This window comes from Antedon mediterranea, chromosome 2 (genome assembly GCF_964355755.1).
Source record: "Antedon mediterranea chromosome 2, ecAntMedi1.1, whole genome shotgun sequence".
Classification (NCBI taxonomy): domain Eukaryota; kingdom Metazoa; phylum Echinodermata; class Crinoidea; order Comatulida; family Antedonidae; genus Antedon; species Antedon mediterranea.
The window spans coordinates 3,718,375-3,744,486 of NC_092671.1; the positions used below are offsets into that span (position 1 = coordinate 3,718,375).

At 33.1% G+C, this 26,112-nt stretch overlaps 1 protein-coding gene and 5 non-coding genes across 6 annotated transcripts in view; 3 read left to right on the forward strand and 3 right to left on the reverse strand.

Annotated features, from left to right (window-relative positions):
* The window catches only part of LOC140039515 (synaptotagmin-12-like), a 35,976-nt gene extending 17,638 nt beyond the window's left edge, over positions 1-18,338 (forward strand). The window contains exons 2-8 of the mRNA XM_072085124.1: positions 5,634-5,837; positions 7,518-7,723; positions 9,018-9,183; positions 12,666-12,887; positions 13,776-13,896; positions 16,114-16,247; positions 16,792-18,338. Coding sequence (XP_071941225.1) covers positions 5,646-5,837; positions 7,518-7,723; positions 9,018-9,183; positions 12,666-12,887; positions 13,776-13,896; positions 16,114-16,247; positions 16,792-16,965 — 1,215 coding nt within the window. The 5' untranslated portion in view covers positions 5,634-5,645 and the 3' untranslated portion in view covers positions 16,966-18,338. The remainder of the gene's footprint in view (positions 1-5,633; positions 5,838-7,517; positions 7,724-9,017; positions 9,184-12,665; positions 12,888-13,775; positions 13,897-16,113; positions 16,248-16,791) is intronic.
* Trnar-acg (transfer RNA arginine (anticodon ACG)) lies at positions 14,357-14,429 on the forward strand. The gene has a single exon. It is a non-coding gene; the product is annotated as a tRNA-Arg (tRNA).
* Trnar-acg (transfer RNA arginine (anticodon ACG)) lies at positions 14,665-14,737 on the reverse strand. The gene has a single exon. It is a non-coding gene; the product is annotated as a tRNA-Arg (tRNA).
* On the forward strand, positions 14,890-14,962 carry Trnar-acg (transfer RNA arginine (anticodon ACG)). The gene has a single exon. It is a non-coding gene; the product is annotated as a tRNA-Arg (tRNA).
* Trnar-acg (transfer RNA arginine (anticodon ACG)) lies at positions 15,307-15,379 on the reverse strand. The gene has a single exon. It is a non-coding gene; the product is annotated as a tRNA-Arg (tRNA).
* On the reverse strand, positions 15,874-15,946 carry Trnar-acg (transfer RNA arginine (anticodon ACG)). Its single transcript has one exon. It is a non-coding gene; the product is annotated as a tRNA-Arg (tRNA).
* Positions 18,339-26,112: the final 7,774 nt, after the last annotated feature.

Consider the following 26,112-nt stretch of genomic DNA (forward strand, 5'->3'; position numbering starts at 1 on the left):
TAGTAGCTAGCAATATGTTTCATACAATACACATGCAATTGTGTGTTACGGAATTACCTTACAGGACAATGTCATATTTTTTTCTAAAACCTGAGGGCGTCCTATTTAGGGAGCACATTATGAATATGCCTATGAAAACATAGTAACCATTCGACTTTTCGGCATGTCAGTTTTTTGGCTGAATGACATAGACTTGTTGACCAATGACAAGCTACAGTCCGAATAATCCATCGATTGTGATTGGTCATATCCCTCGTTGCGTTGCGTCTCTAATGTCCCAAGTAGAATGTTATTGTTTTGGCCGTTACTGGATACCTCGTACACTGTATTGATATAACAAATTACCAACTAGAATATAAGATACATTTATACTGCATTATCAAATTAATCACCTGTGGTATATTTATTCATAATCTATAATCCATAACAAAATAATGTATGATTACGAAGCTGATAAAAACGATGTTTAATGATTCATCTATTATTATTAGTCGATGTGTTTACTTAATTTTCTGCGTATACAACCCATCATGTAGTCGAAAGAAAGCTTGAGTTACGCAAATGTGAATAGACCAGTTGCCTCTAGCTACCATCGAATAATTATGCATTATTTATAGTGTACTGAATTGATTAATAACTACTGAAATATGAAATAAGTAAGATAATAATACGTTATTCCTTACAGACTCGTTCGTCCGCGAGAACCTGTGTGTACACATGTGAAATATAATTATAAACAACCTATAGAAAAATATCGCATGTTATAGTACTGTACTGGCCGCATCCTATTTCCTTTTAATAGCTTTTAAAAATCACCAGATATTTTAAGTTATCATATTTGAAAGACAGTTAAACCATAAAATAGACTTACTATTGCTATTATAGACTTAATAACATAAATCATTTGAAACCAAATGATTCTTTTCGAGAAAATCGAAATTGAATTTAAAAGCGAAGAACGCAAACAAATAAAAATAAATTATCAACATATTATGCGAATTGTAGGTGGTTTATAAAATGATGATGATTATGATTATGATGATGATGATGATGATGATGATGATGACTACATTTATTGTACAAGTGTCGAGTGGAGTAATCCAATTGATGTATAAATTCTAGGGCTCTTGCCTCTTTTTTTTTTTTTGCATAGAGAAACAATTTGATGGTTATTTTTAAACAAAAGTATATTAATTATTTATTTTCAATACTTTATTTTTGTCAAATGTTTACGTTTTATTTGAAAGAAGAAATAAATATGATATATGATATTGATGACAATGATATTGATGCTGATGATATATGGGATTGATGGCAATGATCTATGATATTGATGACAATGATGTATGATATTGATGACGATGATATATGATATTGATGACAATGATATATGATATTGATGACAATGATATATGATATTGATGACAATGATATATGATATTGATGACGATGATATATGATACTGATGATAAGGACAGTGACGTTATGTGGCGCTGTAACTACAACTGCTAATGTTATGGGATGGGTGATATAATACACGCATAACATGTGATATATTATGACATTGTATTAGAAAATTTGCCTATGGTATACTAGAAGAAATACAATACTGAGAATCTTGTACCGTACATGAAGGCAAATTTAGGAACAGAAGACATTCTATTATGATTAAGACAGTAACCTAACCGGTACACCATTATAATAAGGTTACTGGTACTAACCTTGGTGTCATTAAGGCTAATCATAATGATGAATTAATTCACTTGTTCAATGGCACATTATTAGTATTCTACTAATACGTAACATCTGAGATTAAAAAAACACTTTGTGCACTTTATTAGCTTGTTGTATCCATAGTAACCATGTTACCTTAATCAAACGCATTGTAGTCTGCCAAGTAATTATATTATTATTTTCTCACATTTTATCAACAATTTCTTTTTATAACCTTTTTAGAAATAATGATCTTGGTAAAATTGTTGTTTACCTTTTTTATGTAAACAGTTTAACCTTGGAACAAATCCATCTCTATTCTTGCGTAAATCAATCAAATAATCTATCATAAATCTATCAATGCATCTACCAATAAATTTATCGATACATAAATTTACAATTAATAAAGGTATGAATAAACAATAGACCTACAAATAAATGTATAACAAATCTACCAATAAATCTATCATTAAATATATCAATAAATCTACCAATACCAATACATCTACCAATGTCTACCAATAAATTTACCAATATCAATAAATCTATATTAAATCTACCAATAAAAATATTAGTAAATCCCGATAAATATATCAATAATATAGGCCTACCAATAAATCTACCAATAGATCTACCAATACATATATCAATAAATCTATCAATCAATCAGTCAAAATTACATCATTTAAAACTGATATCTTAGATAATATTAATCAATTTCAACGAGTATTTTCAATTTGGATTAAATGCAATTTTAAATCTTTTAATTCATATTACCTCGGGCAACTATATAAAAATCGTTATCAGTTTTACTGAATAACAAGTTGTCACGAACTCCTCTCACGTATGTTTCCGAGCAGTTGAAAATACTTTAGGAACTCCCTTGTGACATAAAAAGTATACACACAAAATCCACAAAGTTGTAAAATAACTCAAAAACAAAGCTTTAATTTCAATCAACTTCAACTTTTAACAATCCAGTAAGCACTTTAAACAACAGCTTCACAATGACTTTACAATATAACATCCAACCTCTAATCCAACAACCTTCTTCAAAATAAATGCTTCAATCAAAATCCTTCTCCCCCTTACAATTGTCATACTTCCCCTTATATACAATATGTTCATAACCTTCTAGATCATTCCTTATAGGCCTACTTCTCATTATTACATGATTACAGTTTCTATTAATAGGACTTCTGGAATGTTCTTGATTGTTCTTATTAATTATACATGGTTTCTTAAATCAAAACATCTAATTCTAGAATGTTCATGTAAATACTATGTTACTCTATATGTTAGGGAATGGTAATTTATTACACTCCCCCCTCTTTCTGAGCTCAAAACTCTTTCTTGGAGTTTTGAAGGGCAAGTATACACGAAAGTGGCAAAAGTTAACCCACTCCTATTCTATAAAACTTAAATACGCCATAATAACATACAACATAATCATTAATAATTACTAATAATGAACAAACAATATTCATGTAAATTTGTCGGAATGGTTCACTAACAATTACGGACATAGGAATCATAAAATCCTTAAATTTAGTTTTATACTTTGAGGCTTTACAATACTCTGTCAACGAAATATCATGTGAAAATTTCAAAACACTATTACTGCAATGATATAAAACCAGTAATTTCTCTATGGGTTCTGTCTGGTGTTTAGTAAAAACATGCCTAAATAAAATTCCGTCCTTACAGACCGTCATATCTTCCCGACATAAACCTTCTTTCCTTTCAATATCTTCCCGATGTAAACGTTCTTGGTTATCCATCATCTGCTGCTTCAGAAGACTCTGTTGTTGTATTTGTTGCTTCATTAACAACACCAAAAAGTCTGTACTGCTGTACACTTTACCGGATATTGTTGTTGATTGTTTATCAGCCATATTTTAAATCTGGATGAGGGTCTTGTTACTAGTTAATCGTAGTTACCGAGACGTTCACAAGTCTACTGTTCCAAATAAATAATGTACTGTTCTTAAAACAATGTTTGTGTTCTTACGATTAAACAAAACGTAGCACCGCGGCTTCCGTAAAATATCACAGTATCGTAAGTACCGCTTTCACAAAATATCAATAAAGTACAGTTGATCCTAAAACAGCCACCAATCTATGGCAAAATACAGTAGATCAAACTGCTACACCACAAAATATCACAACCGTAGATAAATACACAGTTAAGTCGAACAGTAGATCGAAATAACCGCTGCCGCCAAATTAGGCTGAACACCGCTGCCACCAAATTATGTCACGAACTCCTCTCACGTATGTTTCCGAGCAGTTGAAAATACTTTAGGAACTCCCTTGTGACATAAAAAGTATACACACAAAATCCACAAAGTTGTAAAATAACTCAAAAACAAAGCTTTAATTTCAATCAACTTCAACTTTTAACAATCCAGTAAGCACTTTAAACAACAGCTTCACAATGACTTTACAATATAACATCCAACCTCTAATCCAACAACCTTCTTCAAAATAAATGCTTCAATCAAAATCCTTCTCCCCCTTACAATTGTCATACTTCCCCTTATATACAATATGTTCATAACCTTCTAGATCATTCCTTATAGGCCTACTTCTCATTATTACATGATTACAGTTTCTATTAATAGGACTTCTGGAATGTTCTTGATTGTTCTTATTAATTATACATGGTTTCTTAAATCAAAACATCTAATTCTAGAATGTTCATGTAAATACTATGTTACTCTATATGTTAGGGAATGGTAATTTATTACACAAGTATAGTGTACTAAATACATGTCATCACCTTAAATACGCGATATAACTTTTTGTCGACAATGTTGCATATGTTTTAAACGGCTTTATTCTTTTTTGTGTTTTATATTATTATAATTACTTGTTGACGACCTTGTTATGTAGTTGCTGTATGTACATGAACAATTACGACCATTTGTATGTTTTGCTCAATGGATGTCAGACAATAATTTAAAAATCGTCTGATAATGATCAATCACTACACTATACTAGTGTGGTTTGTCGTCTGCGCTTCTAGCGATGCATTCACACTAGACACATTATGCAGTACTGAGCCCTGGGCCATACAATTACCTGTCTTTCAATTTGGTGTGAACCAACACAAGACTCACATGACCGGCTCGAAAGTTTATCAATTAATTGGGAACTGGCCTTGTATAAGAATTAATCTATGTATTTTTATAGCGACAGAGAATTGGGTGTATTTATCCGCTAAACATTTATTAGGACACACAATTACATATGTTTATGTCAGGCTTATAGCATCTACATCAAAATAAAGACTCCTGTGTATGTGTGTATATAAAGTTGTTTACTTCTCTAAAGCTTCTTGATCGCTGCTGCAACGCCAGGTAATACGTCCAACGAAAGTAATGTGATCAACCATAAGAGACGGATTATCTGAACTGTCGCTAGTGATTGGTCAAATGAATTCTTACGCTGCAAAAGCTCTGGAAAAAATCCGTAAAAGCAGCAGGTGATATAAACTACTTAAAAAATGCTTGGATTATCCTAACTGTCGTTTGTGATTGGTCAACTCACTTGCGTTGTACATACGTCGTTACGTTGCGTCTCTTGGTTCCCACTAGAGACGCAACGTGAAGACGTAAGTGTTTAGATAGATTATTTAAACGTTACGTCCTTACGTTTGCGTCTCTATAGGCAACCAAGAGACACAACGTAACGACGTTTGTACAACGCAAGTGAGTTGACCAATCACAAGCGACAGTTAGGATGATCCACGCTTCATGATTTGTCGAATTTACGTGCGGTGCGCTTCTTCCTTTGGTTGCGTCACGTCCAAGTGGGAAGCAAGATCTATGCGCTACATTTCAAAGGAGCTAGGGAACAAGGCGGCACTACACCGTGAAAAATCTAGCCTGAATGTTTGCTTTGGTTTTTTTTTCTAGGTACGCTGTGTGATGGGTGTACTTGTTGTTGCTGTGGTGCTATGTGCCATAACCGCAAGTGGGTTTGGCGCTGCGGCTGCCTGGAATCACTTCTGCGGGTCTGACCGCATGAAGAAATATCTTATGAGAATTACAAGTAAAATGGAGAACGAAGTTGTTAAAACAGAAGAGGGTACCACGTATGGAACAGCCGATAAACCAATGGTTCGGACACTTTTTTTATATTTACAATATAATTATCTTCTGCCATTAATTCGTGCATGACATACGAAGAAGTGAACAGATAATATGAAACAGAAGAAGCGAAACAAGTTTGTTAAATTTATATCACTCTAAATACACGCGAGTATTCTGCGTGTGTTGTTAATGCTTTTAAAACTATCTTTTGAAATTCATTTTGTAAAATCAATTTATCCTATCCAAGTGGGACCACGATGAACCTATAGGACAATTTTGTAAAAGTCATTTTCCATAAATATCTTTTACCATTATTTCACTTTAATACGTGCGTATAACATGCATAACGTGACTATAGATAAAACAGGCAAAATAAAATATAAAATTGAATCTCGAATCTCGCTCGAATAACACGCGACTATATTTAGAATTGTGTAAAGTAATTTTTATAATTATCTAAAAATCCATCCAAAAAAAAATCACTTTAGCTTAGATTTTCCTTAATTTATATTTATAAGATGCGAAATGCTATTAATAGACCATCCTACGCTATATATATATAACAGCAATTATTTTCTGAAATGATTTTGGGTTAATGGTGCGTGGGGTTTCTCGAGTCCCTGGTTGTTGGGGTGATAACCTCGAGTTACCACGACTCTCTCTGTAATTATTAAATTTCTTTCACATTTCTATGCAATTAGTTTTCCATTTTATGTGTTTCCGTCAATCACAAGGTGTACGATATTATGTGTATTATTACTGAGGATATTATGATTAATGGATGAAGCTCTGTCTACACTATCAAACTAGTGACAAACAACGTGTGATGTGCCCAAATAATGGTAGTGATACAACACTGATTGGTGTATATATTTTACCTCTCGTTTGTTTATTACGGGAAAGTTTCGTCTCAATATGGGTGTTTCGTGAATTGGGGTGGGTGGAAGGGATGCACGGTATACCCTTTGAATGTTTATTAAACGCCTTAAATTATTATAAATACGTTGTTCTATCGTAACCGATGCATTGTGGGCGTAACTGACGGAATGAAGAAACTCGTACACCCACAATGCATCAAACTTCTAGAAAATTTCCAGAATGACACTGTTTGCTACATTTGACAACATAGTCAAAACATTGTTCACTACGCGCCTCCTAAAATAGAGGGCGTTTATGCATTTCAAATCAAATCGATTTTTTTAAAACTAGACAACAATGGTCAATTTACTAGTTCTATGGAAGCGTGGTATCATTTTTAAAGCAGTCTTTATAGAAAGAATTACAGTGGGAGTGTACTATTCAGGGGACGCCTCTATTAAGGGCACACCTGTGAAACGAACGATAGTCATAGATTAACACTATACGGCAAATCCTTATTTGAAACACCCTTATAAGGCTGGGGACACTTTGGTCGGCCTCGAAAAGGTGGTATTCTCCTAATAGAGTCTGCTGTAATTAAGATTGGTTCCCACTAAGACGCAGCGCAAGGACGTAAGCGAACTGACCAATAAAAATCGATGGATTATTATAACTGTCGCTTGCGATTGGTCAATTCGCTTGAGTTGCAACACGAATAGTAATTCAATATTAGCAAATCAACAAATTAGCACTGTTTGTTCTGCAGTACATGTTGTACTTTCTGTTGAATTGTCGGCACATTTATGTTATGTCAATCATGATTATATTCTATTTGCTCACTAAACTTAGGTTTCTGAAGATACGAGTGTAGTACCTAATAATACTTCGGTAACACCTATCGAATCTGCAGCGCCGACTGGTAAAAGTAGCGAACCGCTGTATGAGGGCGATGAGATGACATTTGCCCGTACACCCTTGGGACGATGCGGCTCTGCCGAATCTCTTGAATCCGTTGCTTCCGACTCATCAATATTTGAAGAAGGACAATCGAGTTCGTAAGTTTATTAATAATTTGTATGGATTCTGGATTCTTTTCACTGCTGAAGTTAAAAATCTAATAGAAAATGAACATATGTGTAACTTCATTAAGGCACAACGTAAATGGGGTGCAAAAAATGAAACTCTGTTACAATTGATAGCATGAATATAATCTGTATGAAGTGTTTTTTTCATGTTTTCTAAAATGCAATATGTTTTGTTTATTTCCCAATTACAAATTGTATACAGAAGTAGAAGTAGTATTATAATAAGATGTCATCGGGTATGAAGCGTCTCACATACACACAGAGCCAAAATGGCATCTTGGACTTGCACGGTGTATGGACTCTAACCTTACGGTTTTCATTTAAATATTTCATTCCACTCTATCATCCTTATCTAGTTTTCAAACTTTTGCATTCCTCTTTTTTCATCTCATCCTTTTTGTCTTGGTGAAAAGGGAGGATATTTTATATTCCTCCTCTGAGTTTATAGCCTCTCTACCAGAACATGAACAAGATTTTATAAGTACGTTTTTAATGACAGTTCATAGACTTTTATTACCATCTTTTATCTTTATATTTTAATTAACATCTTTTTAAAATTGTAAATGAAAGCATGGTTATTATATTGAAATCAATCATCTTTTTATGTAAATATGCCTACTTTTTAACTACTTGTTAACTTGTAACAATCTTAGTAATATACAACAGAAATAGAAATATTCATACAAATAATTAATTGCTACAATGTACCTTTATTTTATATATAATATATATACATATAAATCTGAGAATTATAATAAAAGTGGGAAGACCCCACACAAGACAAAAAAAAAAAATAATTTGTATGGTGCGCCAAGCTCTTATTTATTCGGAAATAAAGATAGGCCTATATTATAGATTAAAACTAAGAGAGCTGGCTAACTCTATTTAAAAAGTTGAGGGCGTATCGGTTTGATCTTTGTTGCGCGTGTTGTTGTTAATAACGAGAGTTGGGCGCAGCATATTTTCTTTTAGATCTGAACCATATCAAATGACCTATTTAAATGTATTCATTGTAAAAACACGCCACATACAAATATTTCTAAGATTGGTTTGCAATAGTGTATTCTTTGTAATATAATGACAGTTGGGCGCACCATACTTTCTTTTAGATCTGAACCATATCAAATGACCTATTTAAATTGTATTTATTGTAAAAACACATCACATACAAATATTTCTAAGATTTTTATGCAACAATGCATTTTTTGAAAAATAATAATAATATTGTTTTCTAACGCCAAGTTTAACTTGTTCGTTTTCATAGAACTGGACAATTAGAGATAACTATTAATTATCTAGAGGACTCTGGTTGCTTATTACTAACTATTGTACAAGCACGTGACTTAAGGATGACCAATCAGCACAGACCATTGGACACTTTTGTAAAAATTTTCATCGAACCTGATGAAGAGTCAAAAGCACACACAAAGGCGAGTATTATACATCTTCGTTCCCATTGGACACAAAATCATTAACGTAAACACATCGCAAGTAAGTTGACCAATCACGACGCGATGGACTATTCGAACTGTCGCTTGTGATTTGTCAACTCAGAAGTTAAAACCAAGCTGTAAATAGAAACCCATTGATTGTCCACTTAATGTGTGTCCTGAATAGTAGCTCAAAATAATTTATTTAGCTCAAGTAAAATGCTATCTTTCCACATGTGAAGTCCTAACCGTCAATAGTAATTATCCGAAAACCACACTCTTAAATAATATTAAGATCCATTCTATCTTATATGACGAGGTCGAATGTATATGGATTAATAGACATACTCGAATAATCCTCGCAAAATACTCGTAATAGTTTACGCGTACTACTCAGATGACGTCGATAAGTTTACTAAAAAGCTAAACAAAAATTGTTGTTATCATAACCATTCGATAACTTCACCTACGCATATCAGCGGAATGACAGATGTAACGTTACACAAGAGAGAAGTTATATCGGAACGTTTTCTACACATTTGTTCTAGTCGCATACGAAATTGCAAAGGTGACAGAAATCGATAACAAACTTATCTGACATTTAAACTGAATGTTAACCGAACTGTATTTAGAATCTTCTTATAGAATTTTCTATTTAACAACACAACAGTTAAGCGTTATATCTAATAGAAGTTTGTTATAAAATACAGAAAAGTAATTAGGCTGATGCATGTATTATATTATTATTATTATTATGTATTATCTTAGAGCTCTAAGACTCTTTATTTTATATAGAAAATAATTATTGTTCAGGCCTAGCGTTACTTAAGTTACGCTACTACTACACTGCCCACTATTAAATACTCTACATTTTTATAATAAGCCTACAACTTTCACAATTTAATGGCGGCATTATTAATTTATTAATAACACTATGTGAATTTCAATGTTTCTTCACTTTCCCTTTACATTTTGCATTCAAATTATATACATAAACATACAGCAAAAAAAAAATCGTGGGGTCTGGGAGAAGCGCCCGTGAAATTAAAAAACAAATTAAAATACATTTTTGCGTGAGTTACACTAATTATTACTACCACTAACTTAAGCTTTAGTTCTAAAACGAAGTTCAACAATCCCATATACGTAGCTGCAGTCGCGTGCGTAAATTTGAGTTAGTGTTTACCGACCGACCGACCAACCGACATAGTGAGCTGTAGTTTGCACGCGACTAAAAACAAGGTTGGTTCGGCGCACCAAGATAATATCTTATACCAATTAAGAACATTAATTGTGGGTTGAAGCACTCTGCATAATAAGGTTTACTTTTGTTAATGGGAACCAACATGAGAAAGAACTAGGCCATGTAATTACATCAACAGGAACATCGACGATTGAATTAATACTGATTCTTGGAAATGTCTTTATATTTTGTACTAAGAAGATACAAAATACAGGGTCATTCCAGTCATTCTGCCATGTGCATAATATCGCGTGCAACAGACAAACTTTCGTTTAACGAACAAACGTTCTCCTTTACAAAAAAGATACAAATATGACACTTTACAATTATCGAATATTAAACACAAAAAGACTTCAAAGAACTGTTGTAGTTTACACCTGATGGGTTGTTTACTTGATTTTATTTTTTAAAACACCTGTTTCAATTCTTTCAATGTGAATAGGGGTTTCAGACATCTTCAGACTGAAATGTTTTTAAAAATGAACATATGCGGTGGATTTGTCTAGTCTATTGTGTTGTACTTCTTAGAAATGGACTTATGATTATTTTGAAAGAAAGAATAACGCATCTAGTCAATAAAAGAGTTTAGAAATAATAGAAGAACTTGTAATAACAAAGTTCAACTTCAAGTTCTAAACGTACTCAATCACACATCACGACGGAGATTGAATTATTTAATATGATATATTACTTATTAGGCCTAGATAAACGCCTCTTTTGATATTAAGACAAGCTATCAATAATAAGTACAATAAACAAAAGGGGTTGGCCATTTATAAAGCATAATTCCTTTCGTTCGTTACGGGAAATAATTTCCATTGAAACGTCCTCTGATTTCATTCATTCATTCACAATGGTATATTTATTAAAATCATCTTCACAGAAAAACTGAATTGTGACAATTTTTTATATTATTAAAAGGTACTTAAAATATTTAAAATGTTTTAAAAAGATAGCATAAAATAACATCAAAAATTGAGATCCACACAATACATCATATAAAAACATTAAAATAAACGAGCACAACATCAAAACCAGTAAAAATCTAAATGACTAAATTACCTAACATGTTATATTTAATTCTTATTACTTCAAACATATATTATACAGAGGGATAAAATTATTTTCAATACAGAAGTAAAATCAGTTGCGGTTCCGCTGCCTAATCATGTATGGAATGGAGCTGTTACCATATCTGACAGTCCGGCAAACAGGGACAGTAAGTTTGTTTGCGCTTCGTATGTCTCTGCCATGAGACTCAAACCTACTGGGTGGAATACACTCACCTGGGCTAGAAATTAACGAGGCAAAAAATTTGCTACAAATTTCATTACGACGAACATTTAACTGTATTAGTTACACTGATCAAGAGCTAGATTATAGTGTGAAAACAGAGTTCCTAGAATAATTTTACATGCTCACTTTTGGATTCTCTCTAACATATTTGATTCAAGTTGGGTAAGACCAGAATGCCACACAGGAGCAGCGTATTCAGTTAAGGATCTGACATACCAAGTGTAAATAGTTAATAAGTCAACAATTGGCATTTTGAATCGCTTAAGTACTTTCAACATATATAATCTACCATTAGCTTTGCTTTGCTAAGCACTTTAGTGATATGAGAGCTCCATTTAAGATCAGAACTAATGTTAACTTAACGCCTAAGATTGTAGTATTGTTCACAATGTGCAACGGCTGTCCATCAATGTTGACAACATGATTAACATTTTCTCTACAGAAATTTACACTCATAACTAAACATTTGCTATAGGATTAAGTTTCATATTATTGTCCAAATGGGGTGTCCACATTAGTTAGTGAGCACGGCCGGGTGGATGGGTGGGTTGTGTGTGTGTGGGGAAGGGGGATGGAATCTAGTTATTATATATCTCCTATTTACTGAGATTTTAAGTTTAACTGTTGTGTATTATGTATAATATTTATCAAATGGCAACTTTAGACAGGGAGTTATTTTACTCCCTTAAGCTTGGTTCCCACTAGAACGTAACGCAAGGACGTAAACGCAACGCAAGCGTTTTAACCAATGACAAGCGAAGTTATTGACAGTTAGCAATCACAAGCGAATAAGCCATCGCTTGTGATTGGTCAATTCACTTGCGTTGCGTTACGTCCTTGTGTTGCGTCGCTAGTGGGAACCACGCTTTAAGCATTTTCCTAATTAATTGAATTCTGTGTATTTTAGCAACTTTTCTAATAATATTATTTCAACTTTATTTAGATTGCAAATCGTTGCCTCAGTCCCATTTATAACGAGAAATTTCTTTTCAACATTCCAAAAGCTGAACTGGACTATCGTGCTCTTCGTTTAGTTGTCTTAAGCTGTGATCGATTTTCGCGAATAGGAATGCTAGGCGTTTGCAGACTTCGATTAAGCGACCTCAATCTCGTACCAAACCCATTCACCGCTTGGTTAGACCTAGCTGAAATGTCGGATGATGAGGTAAGCACTCTATAGGCCTACTTAATTAAGTCATGTTACGATAATTGGCCTTATATTTGGCATTGCCATAAACGCGAAAGCGCAACACTAAGCTGGAATGGCCTACTTAATGTACATTAGTAGCCCACAGTACAATAACCTCCACTAAAAGTACACATAACTATTCCGATACAATCATGTATAATGTAAATATCTTACTACGGCAATGCATTTCATTTTTTATTATTAATATAAACATTTCGCTACTGAGAAATATTGTAAACAGCGCCACCAATTAATTAAGTAATTCTTAACTATATAACAATGAGACATTTATCTGAAACTTGGAGGGATAATAATAATAATAATAATAATTTATATAGCGCCCTTTTCATGAGTGATCATGCTCAAAGGTGGGACAAAATCAATGTCTTAACCATGGCAATACAAAATTAATAAATTAAATAAATGTTTTTTTGACATTATTTGTCTCACTCCCTTTATTGGAAAGCAAATTGTTTTTTTTTTTCTTTCTAATCGAAAACTAGTTAGCTGATGATTTTGGCAAATTACTGTTTTATTGCTTGCGAATAAACGATTTTTTTCACAGAAAAACACAAGAAGGCCGAGCTAAACTATTATTTTTTTCCCTACAAAATAATATGCTTTATTAATAAAATTAGTTATTTTAATGCTATGTCTACACTCTCAAACTTTATATGACAAAAAAATGTGTCCAAATATTTTTTATAAATATAACGTTTAGAATAAAGATAGAGCTGATATAAAGAACACAATCGTTACGGCTCGTAGGATATTTTTGGTATGCACTTCCAGGGTATAACATTTAATGTATTAATTTAATTAGGCTAAGTATTATGATAACATTTAATTTAATTTATATCTTAGACTACCATGGACTTAGGAGATGTATTGATATCGCTGAGTTACCTACCGACGGCAGCCAGACTAATGGTAATAATAGTTAAGGCGAGAAACCTAAAATGGACAGACCAAAAAGAAACCGCAGGTGAGTGCTTTGACTGAAAGTCCGGTTCGAATCGTAAACCAACCTAATATTTACAACAACAAAAAACAAATTATCTCACGTTATGAGTGTTTTTTCTTGCTAATAAAGTTAGGGTTCGAATCCCAAACCAACCTTATAATTACAAAATTAAAAGTGCCTTCACATGAGTGTTGTTCTTCTTACTAAAGTGTGGGTTCGAATCCCAAACCAACCTTATAATTACAAAACAAAAATTGATTTCACGAGAGTGTTGTTCTTCCTACTAAAGTTAGGATTCGAATACCAAATCAACTTAATATTGGGTCACTGGACCAGATACGAAACTCTATGATAGTATAAGTATACGTTGTGAACGCTAATTCAGGCAAATTTCTCCATTGCGTAAAATTACTGGTGTTTAATAATTAATCGTATAATACCGTATGTTAGCATTACAAAGCTTGTCTTCGACTAGACAACAGGTCCTGTGGCCCAATGGATAAGGCATCTGACTACGAATCAGGGGATTCCAGGTTCGAGTCCTGGCAGGATCGGATTTTTTAAATTATCTTACAAATATGAAATAAATAAATGAATTTTTAAAAAATGGAATTCGAATGATACAGTGGTTTTACCACTAAATTGTAACTGCTCGAAACCTACAGAAACCTACAGATCTAGAATACAATTTACCAAAATGGATAAATATGTTGAAATGCATTAGGCTATAATTTACTCTCATGATAAATAAATAAACACAAACATTGTGCAACAGTAAAAAAAAAAACACGATCCTGCCAGGACTCGAACCTGGAATCCCCTGATTCGTAGTCAGATGCCTTATCCATTGGGCCACAGGACCAGATACATAACTCTATGATAGTATACGTTGTGAACGCTTACTCAGGAAAACTTCTCCATTGCGTAAAATTGGTATTTAATAATTAATCATAATACCGTTATTACAATGCTAATATTATTAGCATTGTAAAGCTCGTCTTCGGCTAGACAACAGGTCCTGTGGCCCAATGGATAAGGCATCTGACTACGAATCAGGGGATTCCAGGTTCGAGTCCTGGCAGGATCGGATTGTTTTTATCTTAAAACAAAATTGCAATTCAGAATAATAAAGATGAATGTTTAATTTATATTTATATTTATTAGTAATATTCATTTTTCTGTCAGACGATGACTTTTTGTTACATTTTTACCGTTTAGGTTGTCTTTGTACTGTATTAAGTAAAATCATTATTTTTGGTACGTTGGAAGTGATTGCCTTTATTTTAATCAAACTGCAAAGGACATTTTTCTGATTTTATTATTCATTTTATTTTATTTATAATTTTTTCATGTTTTTGGGGTACCAACATATATGAGTGTGCGCAGCAGCTTCAGTGGCTAACCTAAAACACAGAAGAAAAAAAAATCATGCGATCCTGCCAGGACTCGAACCTGGAATCCCCTGATTCGTAGTCAGATGCCTTATCCATTGGGCCACAGGACCAGATATATCTTAAACTGATTAGATATTCTATGAAAGCTGACTTGATTTATGGTACACGTTAAACATTAATTAGGCAGCACGTTTAGAAGAAATATGATACCATTTATTTATTATTTCTGTGGGTGCTTGAATATAAGCCGCTAATTAAGTCACAAGAAACCATGCCAAATAATGTATAATGAGGGTAGATAAATATAATTGACTCAAACAATGGTAAATAAAAAATGTATACCTTTGTTTGTTTGTTTGTTTGTAATACCGAACCATAGTGAAAATGTAATTATTCACCTTAAAATACCATGCGTAAATACCATGCGTAAATACCATGCGTAAATACCATGCGTAAATACCATGCGTAAATACCATGCGTAAATACCATGCGTAAATGATATATAAATAAAACATAAACATATTAAATGCCTCGTTATAGTCATCCTAACTCGCAAGTTTGGTGGTATTATTCATGATTTATAAATATATGTACATAAAAATATTGATCCTGCCAGGACTCGAACCTGGAATCCCCTGAATCGTAGTCAGATGCCTTATCCATTGGGCCACAGGACCAGTTACGAATCATACGGGGAAAATGGCTGTTAACCACATGATCGAAAATCACATACCAGTCATACACCACGACCGTACGATTATTAATTTATCTGCCTCTTGTAACACTTTTCAAATGAATTTTAAAACAAATTACGTGTGTATTTGTTGTGCTTTTTTGAATACAGATCCCTTTGTGAAAGTATATCTGTTACAAGATGGAAAGAAGATTAGTAAAAAACGAACGTCGGTTAAGAGATCAGAATCTTGTCCTATTTATAATGAAGCGATGATCTTCTCGGCTCCACCATCACTCCTAGAGGTAAGGGTATAACCATTTACTGACTATTACAACCTTCTCATATCTGGCTGGAAGGATATTACGGATATTTGCCTGTCTGAGTTATAAATCGTTACATGTTAAAATAGGCCATTTACTAATGCACCGTTCTTAAAAACGTTATGCCACGTCTCTGATAAAACCCACAAGATTGGAAAGGCATCACAATCACTGCAATACATTCTGTATGTATAGGGATCTCTCCCTAATAAAGGGAAACCTCCTGAAGGGACACTTTCTCGTGAAACGAACATAGGAGATATATATATATTTTAATACAGTATTTTAATACAGTATATAACACTCTATATTCACGGAAACCTCAATTCAGGGCGGCCAGGCAACCTCATATTCAAGGGAAATTCCTCTTCAGGGAGAGCCCCTATTTCAGTGAATACCCCTATTCAGAGAAAGCTTTGTTAGGTTCCTAGGTGTGAATAACAAGGATTCTAGTGCAACCATATTATCTAGCGTTTAATATTGTTTTTCCAGAAAGTATTAATATAATAATCATTATTTTTTTAAGGCATTAACTATTCGCATTACTGTTGCTGAAAATATACTTTCAAGTAAAGCACCAAGTGTTGGCCATGTTTTGATTGGTCCATCATCTAGCGGCGCTGCGCTCGTTCATTGGCAACAAATGATGTCATCACCTAGGAAACCAATTGCAATGTGGCATCCTCTACAAAGATATTGATATGTCATTTGCAGACAAGGAATTTTACAAAACACTGTGCCGTAAACTCAGATAAACGTTATAATAGAACAGGGAGGGGTGGTTGGTAATTATGAGGAGAAAAACTGATTACTGAATTGTGCACTTTGGTAAAGTTGGCATCACCACCAGCCTGTCTTCGAAATATTGATGTATTTATATATTTTAATATATTCTTTGCTACAGAGTTTTATTTATTTGTTCTTTATGTGTAATATAGTTACGGAACGACTCTTGTAACACATACCGAGTGTCAGTAATAGGTTTCGTAATGCGTAATGCGTCACCATATCGGAAAATGAAGACGCGTTTATATCGATGTTTACTTAATTTGAACGCGTTTACATTAAAAAAAAAAGGTAAAACTGCGCTAAATGCAAACAAATGTTGTGATGTGTGGTTTTTTAATTTAGTTCAAGCAATATTTTGACATTTTCACAAATTAAACGTCAAAATGTGTTTAATAGTATGTGTACGGGGTAAACTTCCATCAATAACAGTAGAACCACATATTAAGGTGACATTCAACAAACGGTACCTTTATTAATAAGGGTGTATACCTCGAATAAGAGATGACTGTAATGCTATCATAAATATCTCCGCTTGTTTATTTCACGAGAAAGTATGTCCTTAATTGGGGCGTTCAAATTAAGGACTCCAATGAAAGGATTCTACTGTGTATACTTCGGTTACAAAATTCCAATACAACAAACACAAAAGCTGACGACAGGTCTACCTCCAACATCAATTTGACATAAGCTAATGTTTAAATTGAACACTAATTAAAAAGAAATATAAATGAGACTATAGCCCTACGTAATAGAGTATCAGAGGGACGTTGTAATAGAATTAATGAACAACTGTTAAGGTAACCATTAATTTTTCTTTAAATCACAGTAGTTACGTCACAGTATGTTAACATGTAATTATAAACATTCATGTTAATGTAGGTCTACTTATTAACATATAATATCATACAAAAACATATAAATGAGTTATTGTTATTTTTCTTCTGAAATAAAAGGTCCCGATATTGTTCTAAAGTCCAGGTGCTCGGTATGAGTAGTTTGAAAAAGCTTTGATTTGAAACATAACGTATAGAACGCTGTACTGTTTACGGTTCGTACACAATAGGTGGCACGTGTGCTTAGACTCAAGGACGTCTCGCGGCACACATAGCCCAACTCCCGTCACAAATACTTCCTTAATAACCAAATAAATAGGCCTACAATACGATAATACGTGTACGTTTTAAAGTGAATATTACACAATAGAGATCAATACCGTTAGAGCAAACACTTTGGAAACTTCAGCTCAATTCTTTAAAGTTAATGTTCTCTTTATTAGGCATACTAGATGGTACGCTCGCTTCGCTCGCGTACCATCTAGTTCGTGCCCACAGATGGTTCTCGAATACATAGTAATTTCAGCGTAAAAAAACTGGCGATTTTAAATGTACGTACGGCAGGACTATAAAACATTGTCGTTTACAGAAACAAATAAGTAGACACAATGATTTATGTAGTCAACCAAAATTAGCACCTAGAAACTTGTCACAAAATGAGTCGAAATTTGTTATTTGTACTCATTTAAACAAACCCGATTTTGGTAAATTATTCTTTATATTTCTTTATTATCCAATCATTAACGAAATATTTTTTTTATAGGCCTATAAATATTATACCACTAAATAGAGTAAAACATTTCCGATTTAATACTTTATTAAAACTGTCACTGTCTCATGGTCAATTGAAATAGTAAAGTACATTTAATGACCACTAATACATTTATATTTTTGTAATTATTAATTAATACAAACGCTGAGAAACAACTGACGGTAATAAAGTATTATATTATTATGTGTTTATAATCTAAAAGCAGGGGCTACCCACACTCACAGTGATAAAGTTTATTAGTATTTTTGTTTATATTCTATCTAACAGTACCAACACACTTTTGATTCAAATAGCGATCGAAAGTGGTAATACCTATTTGCAGTATTGTATAGCATTACAATACTATTTCTGTTTATTTTCCAAGGGTCTATAAATTTACCTACTTGTGTTAAACCATGGAGGTATGCAATAATTTGGAATGTTCCATTCATTGCAAATCAATACATTTCTATAAACGTATATTAAATCTATCAAAATAGTATTTTTTAAAGAAAATCGGCCTGTCTTCAACATTATGATGCTGTACTCTAGCTGTTCAACCGGTTTTCAGCTATTAAAAACAATTATCGTAGGAGGAGATAGGAAAATGCGAAGCCTCCTCGCATTTTTGTGGCGGGTATTTTTCAAGATGGACATCCATTAGACAGTGCATACCACGATCGAAAAACACCCCTATTTGGGGCAAATCGTTGAACCTAAATTCGTTTTAATCGTCAATAAATAATTATCTAACTTAATTTAATTAGTAAACAGGGTTACATCAGGTGGTTAAAATCAGTACCGAAAGTACGAACCAACTTTATATACCATCGAGTAAAAATTCTAGAAGTAAAGCGCGATTTACCGAATTTTGCCCTTACGTAAATTTATATATAGATTATATAGGCTAGCAAATACATTATAACGAAACGATTGAAAGGGAACGTATAAGTCGCGGGTATACCTTGTCTGCGAGTAAATAGTAGGCCTATAACATACAAATAGGAAGAATAGTATTGTAAAGCTCAAGTCACGTTTTTAGTTAAGTTAACAAAGCACACATAAATACACTAGAAAGAATAGATTTTTTTGGCCGATTTTAGTATGCTTTAGGAGGTGACATCACGAAGTTGACGCGAGCGTAATAAACTAACGCCAATATTTTGTATCAAAGTTTGTACGCGCGCGTACTAGCACGGGACTTCATTGAGTCACCGAAACAGCAAACTTTTTTTTCGAAAATCTTCACAAAATGTTCAAAGTGACTTACCTGGTGTGAATGTTGCTGTGTATAGAATGACGAAGCAGCAGGAATGTGCAATTCTAGTCTAAAACAAAAAAAAGGAAACAAAATTATTCGGACTGGCAATTATTCGTCTTTTTGCTCAATTTATACAATCCATTTACAGTATCAAACCATGGACCTCATAAATTAAAACAACCAAATTATGTTATTATAAAAAATGATGTCTTAAATCCTAAATTTAAAGATGCTATCAAAAATATTATCAACATTTAGGAAAAGCATATTTTCTTACGGTTGTTATTATATAGGTCTGGCTGAAAAGTCTTATAAACAATGATTGATTTAAAATCAATGGCAGAACTAGTAGTAATGTTAATATTGTGTTGTGGTATTCATTATGACAATGGGCTTTCAATTTACAGAGCTTTGTTCGATAATTGTGATCATGTTGTATTATATATCAATATATTTCTATTTGTATTTTTTTGTGGAGATGGAATTAAAATTATACTGTACAAACAATGGAGATGTTATGTCATTTTTTACTGTGTACAAATGTGTGTACAAACAACTTTTCAAATCCAAACAGTTCGGCCATTCACCATTCTCTCATGTCTACTATTAAAAGTTTGAATATCTTTAGGAAAACTTGTAAATTATCGTACTCAACTGGTTTGTTTTGTTTACTATTTTTCCTTTGAATTTCGTATGAATGGTATAACGAAAATTCTACGAAAATCAACGAGCGCAGATTGTCAGTATGGTAAAGAAAGTAAAAATGTATATAGCGCCCGCTATGAATCAGATGAAGACCAATGAGTTTCAGTCAACTTATAAAAAAAACCTTGGCAACAATAACGAAATAGGTATTGGCAATTTCAGTGAAATTCACTGCTATGGTCGATATTGAGAATAATGAGAATATGGAGATGCTGAATCAAAATATTTCTTTTTTCTATAACACACAAAATATCAAAAAATGTATTAATCATCACAATAGGAAAATTGATTTAAACAATTTTTGGTTGAGATTGTCATGACGATAAATCGATAAATAAATTACATCAATTCCACCCTGTTATGGTTAACCAATCATTTCATATTTTTAGGCTAAATTATTTTCCATAATTGTAGCAGTGGGTAGTGGAGTTAATAAATCATAACATAACATAGCTTATCCATCCTGTTAGCGAGTTGCTCGCTGTTGAATGAAATAAAAAGTAAATATTAAAAGCCCTGCCTGCGTATACAAGTTAACCTAAAATTACGGGGTGCCAAAATATACAGTACCTCCTGTCTTACAATGTAAGAATATATAAGAATATGTAATGTTTCGGAAGGCGCCCCGTATAATACTCACGGTAATATTGAATTAAACAAACATCTTTACAAACCAGTCAACTTAAAAATTAAGCTTGAGCGTGGCACGTGTGGTGTGTAAATGGAGAAAGTCACGTGTCTATACATCATAGCGTTCACACGCTAATTTATTTATAATCACGTATCTCAAACCAATCAAACAGCTATCATGCAAGTAGTGGTTAACAAATTCAAATACGTTAGAATATTGATTAGCGTTATGTAAATATTCTTTCAGGTTTTAAATTTCATTATTGTCGCGTAGACGTAAACTATAAAAAAAACCGGTCTTTGACTCTTGTTCATGTAGCGTCGCACGTGCTTAAGAAAGTATGTTGACTCTCTAAACGTGACGATTTGCCAGTACTAGGTACTAGAGTACTGATAGTGGTATGAGATATAGACTGATAATAGATCGGATCCAACCAAGACGCGCAATGAAATTCATTTGACCAATCACAATCGAAAATCAGTATGATATGAGCCACTGTGATTGGTTAATATACTTTCGTTGCATATATGCTCGCCCCTTTCGTTGCAATCAAACTCACAGAATTTACCTCCTCTAAAAATGTGAAAAAGATTTGTTATTTATTTAAAAGACAAAAAAGAAAAATAGATAGACCTAGCCTACACTAATCAACATAGTCAGATATTAGATAGATAGATTATGATACAATAGATACTGAGATTGGTTCCGTCCAAAATGCGTAAAGCCTGGTTTCCATAAAATCGTTACACGACAGAGCGTAGCGATTCTATGGAAACGCTAGAATTTATCGGGGATCTAGTACGCGAGCACTAAATATTCTTTGGTACGCCTATACGATTCATCGCCGACACAATCGGCAAAGTTGAACATGGTTGAACTTTGCCGATTTGACTGCGATGAATCGGGGAGCCTTCCCGATTGCGTCGGCGACATCTGCGCGTGTAGCGATTTTAATGGAAACGCTGTAACGATTTTAATGGAAACAAAGCTTAACGCAATCTATTTGATCAATCACGGGACAATTATGATGATCCATTACAACTAATTTTGCAAATTCTTCCATCAACATTTTGAAAAGCCTGTTAAACATATTATTTACATTTATCCAGTACTGCAGGATAGAAGAAAGAAGCTTGTAGTCGCGCAAAGTCCCAATCCCATAATAATTATTACTGGGTGAGGTCATGTGGTCGAGTCAGTACAATGTGAGGGCGGTATATTAATGTCATTTTAAGTTTTGCAAACAAAAATAAATGGTTTTCTAGAGAAACATGATGCGGTCAAAGCTTGTCGTTATAATCCGTATTAGATATTATCTAGAATATTTTAAAATACAATGTTATGACAAGGATTAAACAGAGAACTGTCTCAACATGGAGATTTAAAACTACGAGACATGCATACGAGTGAACTATGTCTGTTTGTTCAGCAAGCAATTTACCATTTAAAGGTTACACGTCAATCGAAAAATTGACTGTGCTGTGGTTTAGTCGCTCGGCTACCGATTCTGGGTCTTGGGTTCAAATCCTGTCAGATGCCAGGTTTATTTTTTCTCATGACAGGATCAACTCCACTCTCAGAGACTTATATTTAAGACTTCGTTTGTGTAGCATCTTGTGTATAATGTTTGTCTTTGTGACTATCTGGCCTCTCCAGGAGACTTGTCTCCATATTGTTAATAAAAAAATACTTACTCCTTTTTAATCAATAATTTTCTTTCTTTTAATTATGGTTATTGTAAAACCCCTCAATTAACTTCTCATAAAACGAATTATGAGGGGAAATATTATTTTTTACTACTGTACGACTATCCTTTATTCACACCTCTGATAAGTAGAGCACACTTCGTTGGGTCTCGGTGTTTCCCTATAGAAGGGATCTCTGTATTTTGGTCTCTTTGAAATTTGTCCGTTTCTTACTATTCAAATATTTGCTTAATCGATTAAATTGCCACAAACGACATGCCTAATTGCTATAATGAACAATTAAAGAAATAGCCGAAACAAAGTGAAAAGCATTTTCAATTTAATAAATAATAATACAAATTGTCATAATTATTATTTTAAATAATAATTACAGCAATATTAATATAAGTTCAGATTCTCAAAAGCAACGCCTATATTATATACAAAAATAAATTTCGTCAACCGAAATTAGTGCATTGTTGCAGTACATTTATTTCTAAATCCGCATAGTTCCAAAAGACGATGTTTATCAACAAGTCGGAACATCTCAACCTCTTACACCGGATACTGATATTAGGGCTCTGATCGCAAATTAACATAGTATTATTTACATTTAGTGCTTGATATTTTTGAAAAACAAATGCATTTTAGCAATCAGTGTTTGTTTTACTCAATTGCATGCAATCATATCGGTGGTTGTTTTGCGAGACATTGGCAAGATGGGCCTGGCTGAGTATACTGGTTCAGTTCAGTTGGGTTTGAATGTATTTAATATTGTACTTTCTGATCCAACATTTCACGTGTAGTAATTGTCACAATGCTTACATTATATTAATCAGGCCTGTTTTTGTCATTTCTCTGTCTGTACTGTCTCTTAACCATATATACCGAAATCTGAGCTCAATGACATGAATCTAACGCAATTGTTGACGCATAAAAGATATCGTCATTATCTAATCACCAATATCGTGGATGTGTAAACTCAAAGTTGAAGAAAAAGACAGGATATCTTCCTTACACACAATGCCCTTAATGCGTCGACGCAAATGTTGACGCAAAAGAGTGGACATCTTCCTGGACTTAATTAATTACATAATACCAAGATTTTTCAATGTATCAATGTTGACGCAATATTAGTTAACAGCATAATATCGACACTGTGCCAACGCAATTTGTGACGCCATTTTCGGCAAGCGGTACGATAGTGCCTGTTGTCTGTAAAGTATAGTTTAATACACATATGGAGTTCCAGCATCATTGTAGTTAAAATTACGATTATTCTGTAAGACAAAAAGGGTAAGACGTCGTTAAAGAAAGCTAATTATGAATTTAACAATAGCATACATTATCATAGATGGTACTTTGCGTTACATTCTGACGTAGCCTATAACTTAAGAGGTACAATAATCTTGTTTGCATTGCATTGGCTTCGTAGCATGCTTCGTAACACTTTTGGTACTGGTTTTATAAAACCTTGAATCCTATCACCTATTTCTGTAAAATAATTCGTTTATGTAAGTACAGAGTACAGAGCAAAAATGGAAAAGGTTTCGAAATTATGAGGAACCACTTAGACATCGGCATATTAATGTTTTCAATTGTAGGCCTAATCTGTTTCTATTAAAAAAATAAACACTAATCGGTATAAAATCAATTAATGATAATTTTGGCCAAAGTATTAATTATGTTTTATTAATCAAAATGTAATGTGTTTAATTTATTTCTATCCTTGGCTCGGATTCCTTTTTTTGGTCACAAGATTTTCTTCTTTTTTTTTTTCTTCAATTCCAATGTACCTCAATTACAATCAAATGGAGATTTGAGAAATGAACTGGATAAGAAACATTATGTTAATGAGCTAGCTGATGCAATTGTTCACTATTTCAATTATTATTATTCAACATTTCTTTGAGATTTCAAAATGCCATCGCAATATTTCCTGTTCACCTGTCCTCAAATCCGTTCTTTGTAAATCAAGACTGCTTAGGTTATCAAACTATTTCAGTAAAATTATAATAAATTAAGCGAATACTGAGCGAAAGCATTAATAAATGCAGATAACAAATGGCTAACAACCATTAATAATTTGGCAACATCATGTTTTCCTCTTTTTTCTGTATAAAAGATTGTCACGAGATAAGTTTTTTACTTTCAATCCTTTAAACAGTTCATATCTTATACTTTTAGTTAAATTGTAAATTGCTTTGTGATAATAAGTACGGTATTGTAATAATTAATAAATACGGTATTTAAAAAAAAAAAAAAAAAAAAAATACACTACCTCAAATATTATAATATACTTGGGGTGTGTAGAAGTGATATATGCCAAACATGCTTTATCATATCATATGTTTTTTTAAATCATGTATAAATTTGGGGAGAAAATATAATATTTGACATACATTTTACCGATGTATGGGAATTGCGAATAAAAGTTATTAATAAACGGAAATATTTCGTATAACATTACATAAAGTGTTAGTTTCTCCATGCCAAAAGATAAGCAACCAATACCTCAATAACATGCCACAGAATTATCGCACACACCTCTACTATAAGTAATGGTGCGTGCTAGTGACACGGTACAGAAGTATTGCCGTATTAAATACAATAGTAATTTTACAATAAAAGATGTTTTTTATAATAATAACTAGGTCTTTCATTCAACATGAATATCTGACATGAATGTAAACATCTATTATTCGTAAGCCTGAGAAATAAGATGTTAACAAAGCTCCAAGTAAACCCTATTACGTTCATTTATCCTGAACGTGTGGAGGGCCATTGTAACCCACACGACGACGCTTGAAACGCTGCGTCCCTGGACAAAATCCAAAACAAATACTCGGCCTAGGACTAGATATGAAACCGTGCTTAAGTTATATTATTGAATAAAGCGAAATCCGTCAACCATGATTTATTACAACTCGTGGCTTAGCATGCAGGTGTCCGCGGCAAAGACCATCTTTTTATTCTTGTTTATTGAACCACCCTAGAAAAGGACAAAAGGCGTTTTTTTTAACTTGTAAATTCAACGCAGCCAATCGTATATGCTTTCTAACCAATTTCCAATGCATACCCCAACACTCAATAATGTTGAAACCAATCACTTGTTACTGGAATTATAAAACTTGTTGATGGGATTCGGTTAAACAATAAGAAGAAATCAGTCACTCACAAACTAATGATCGC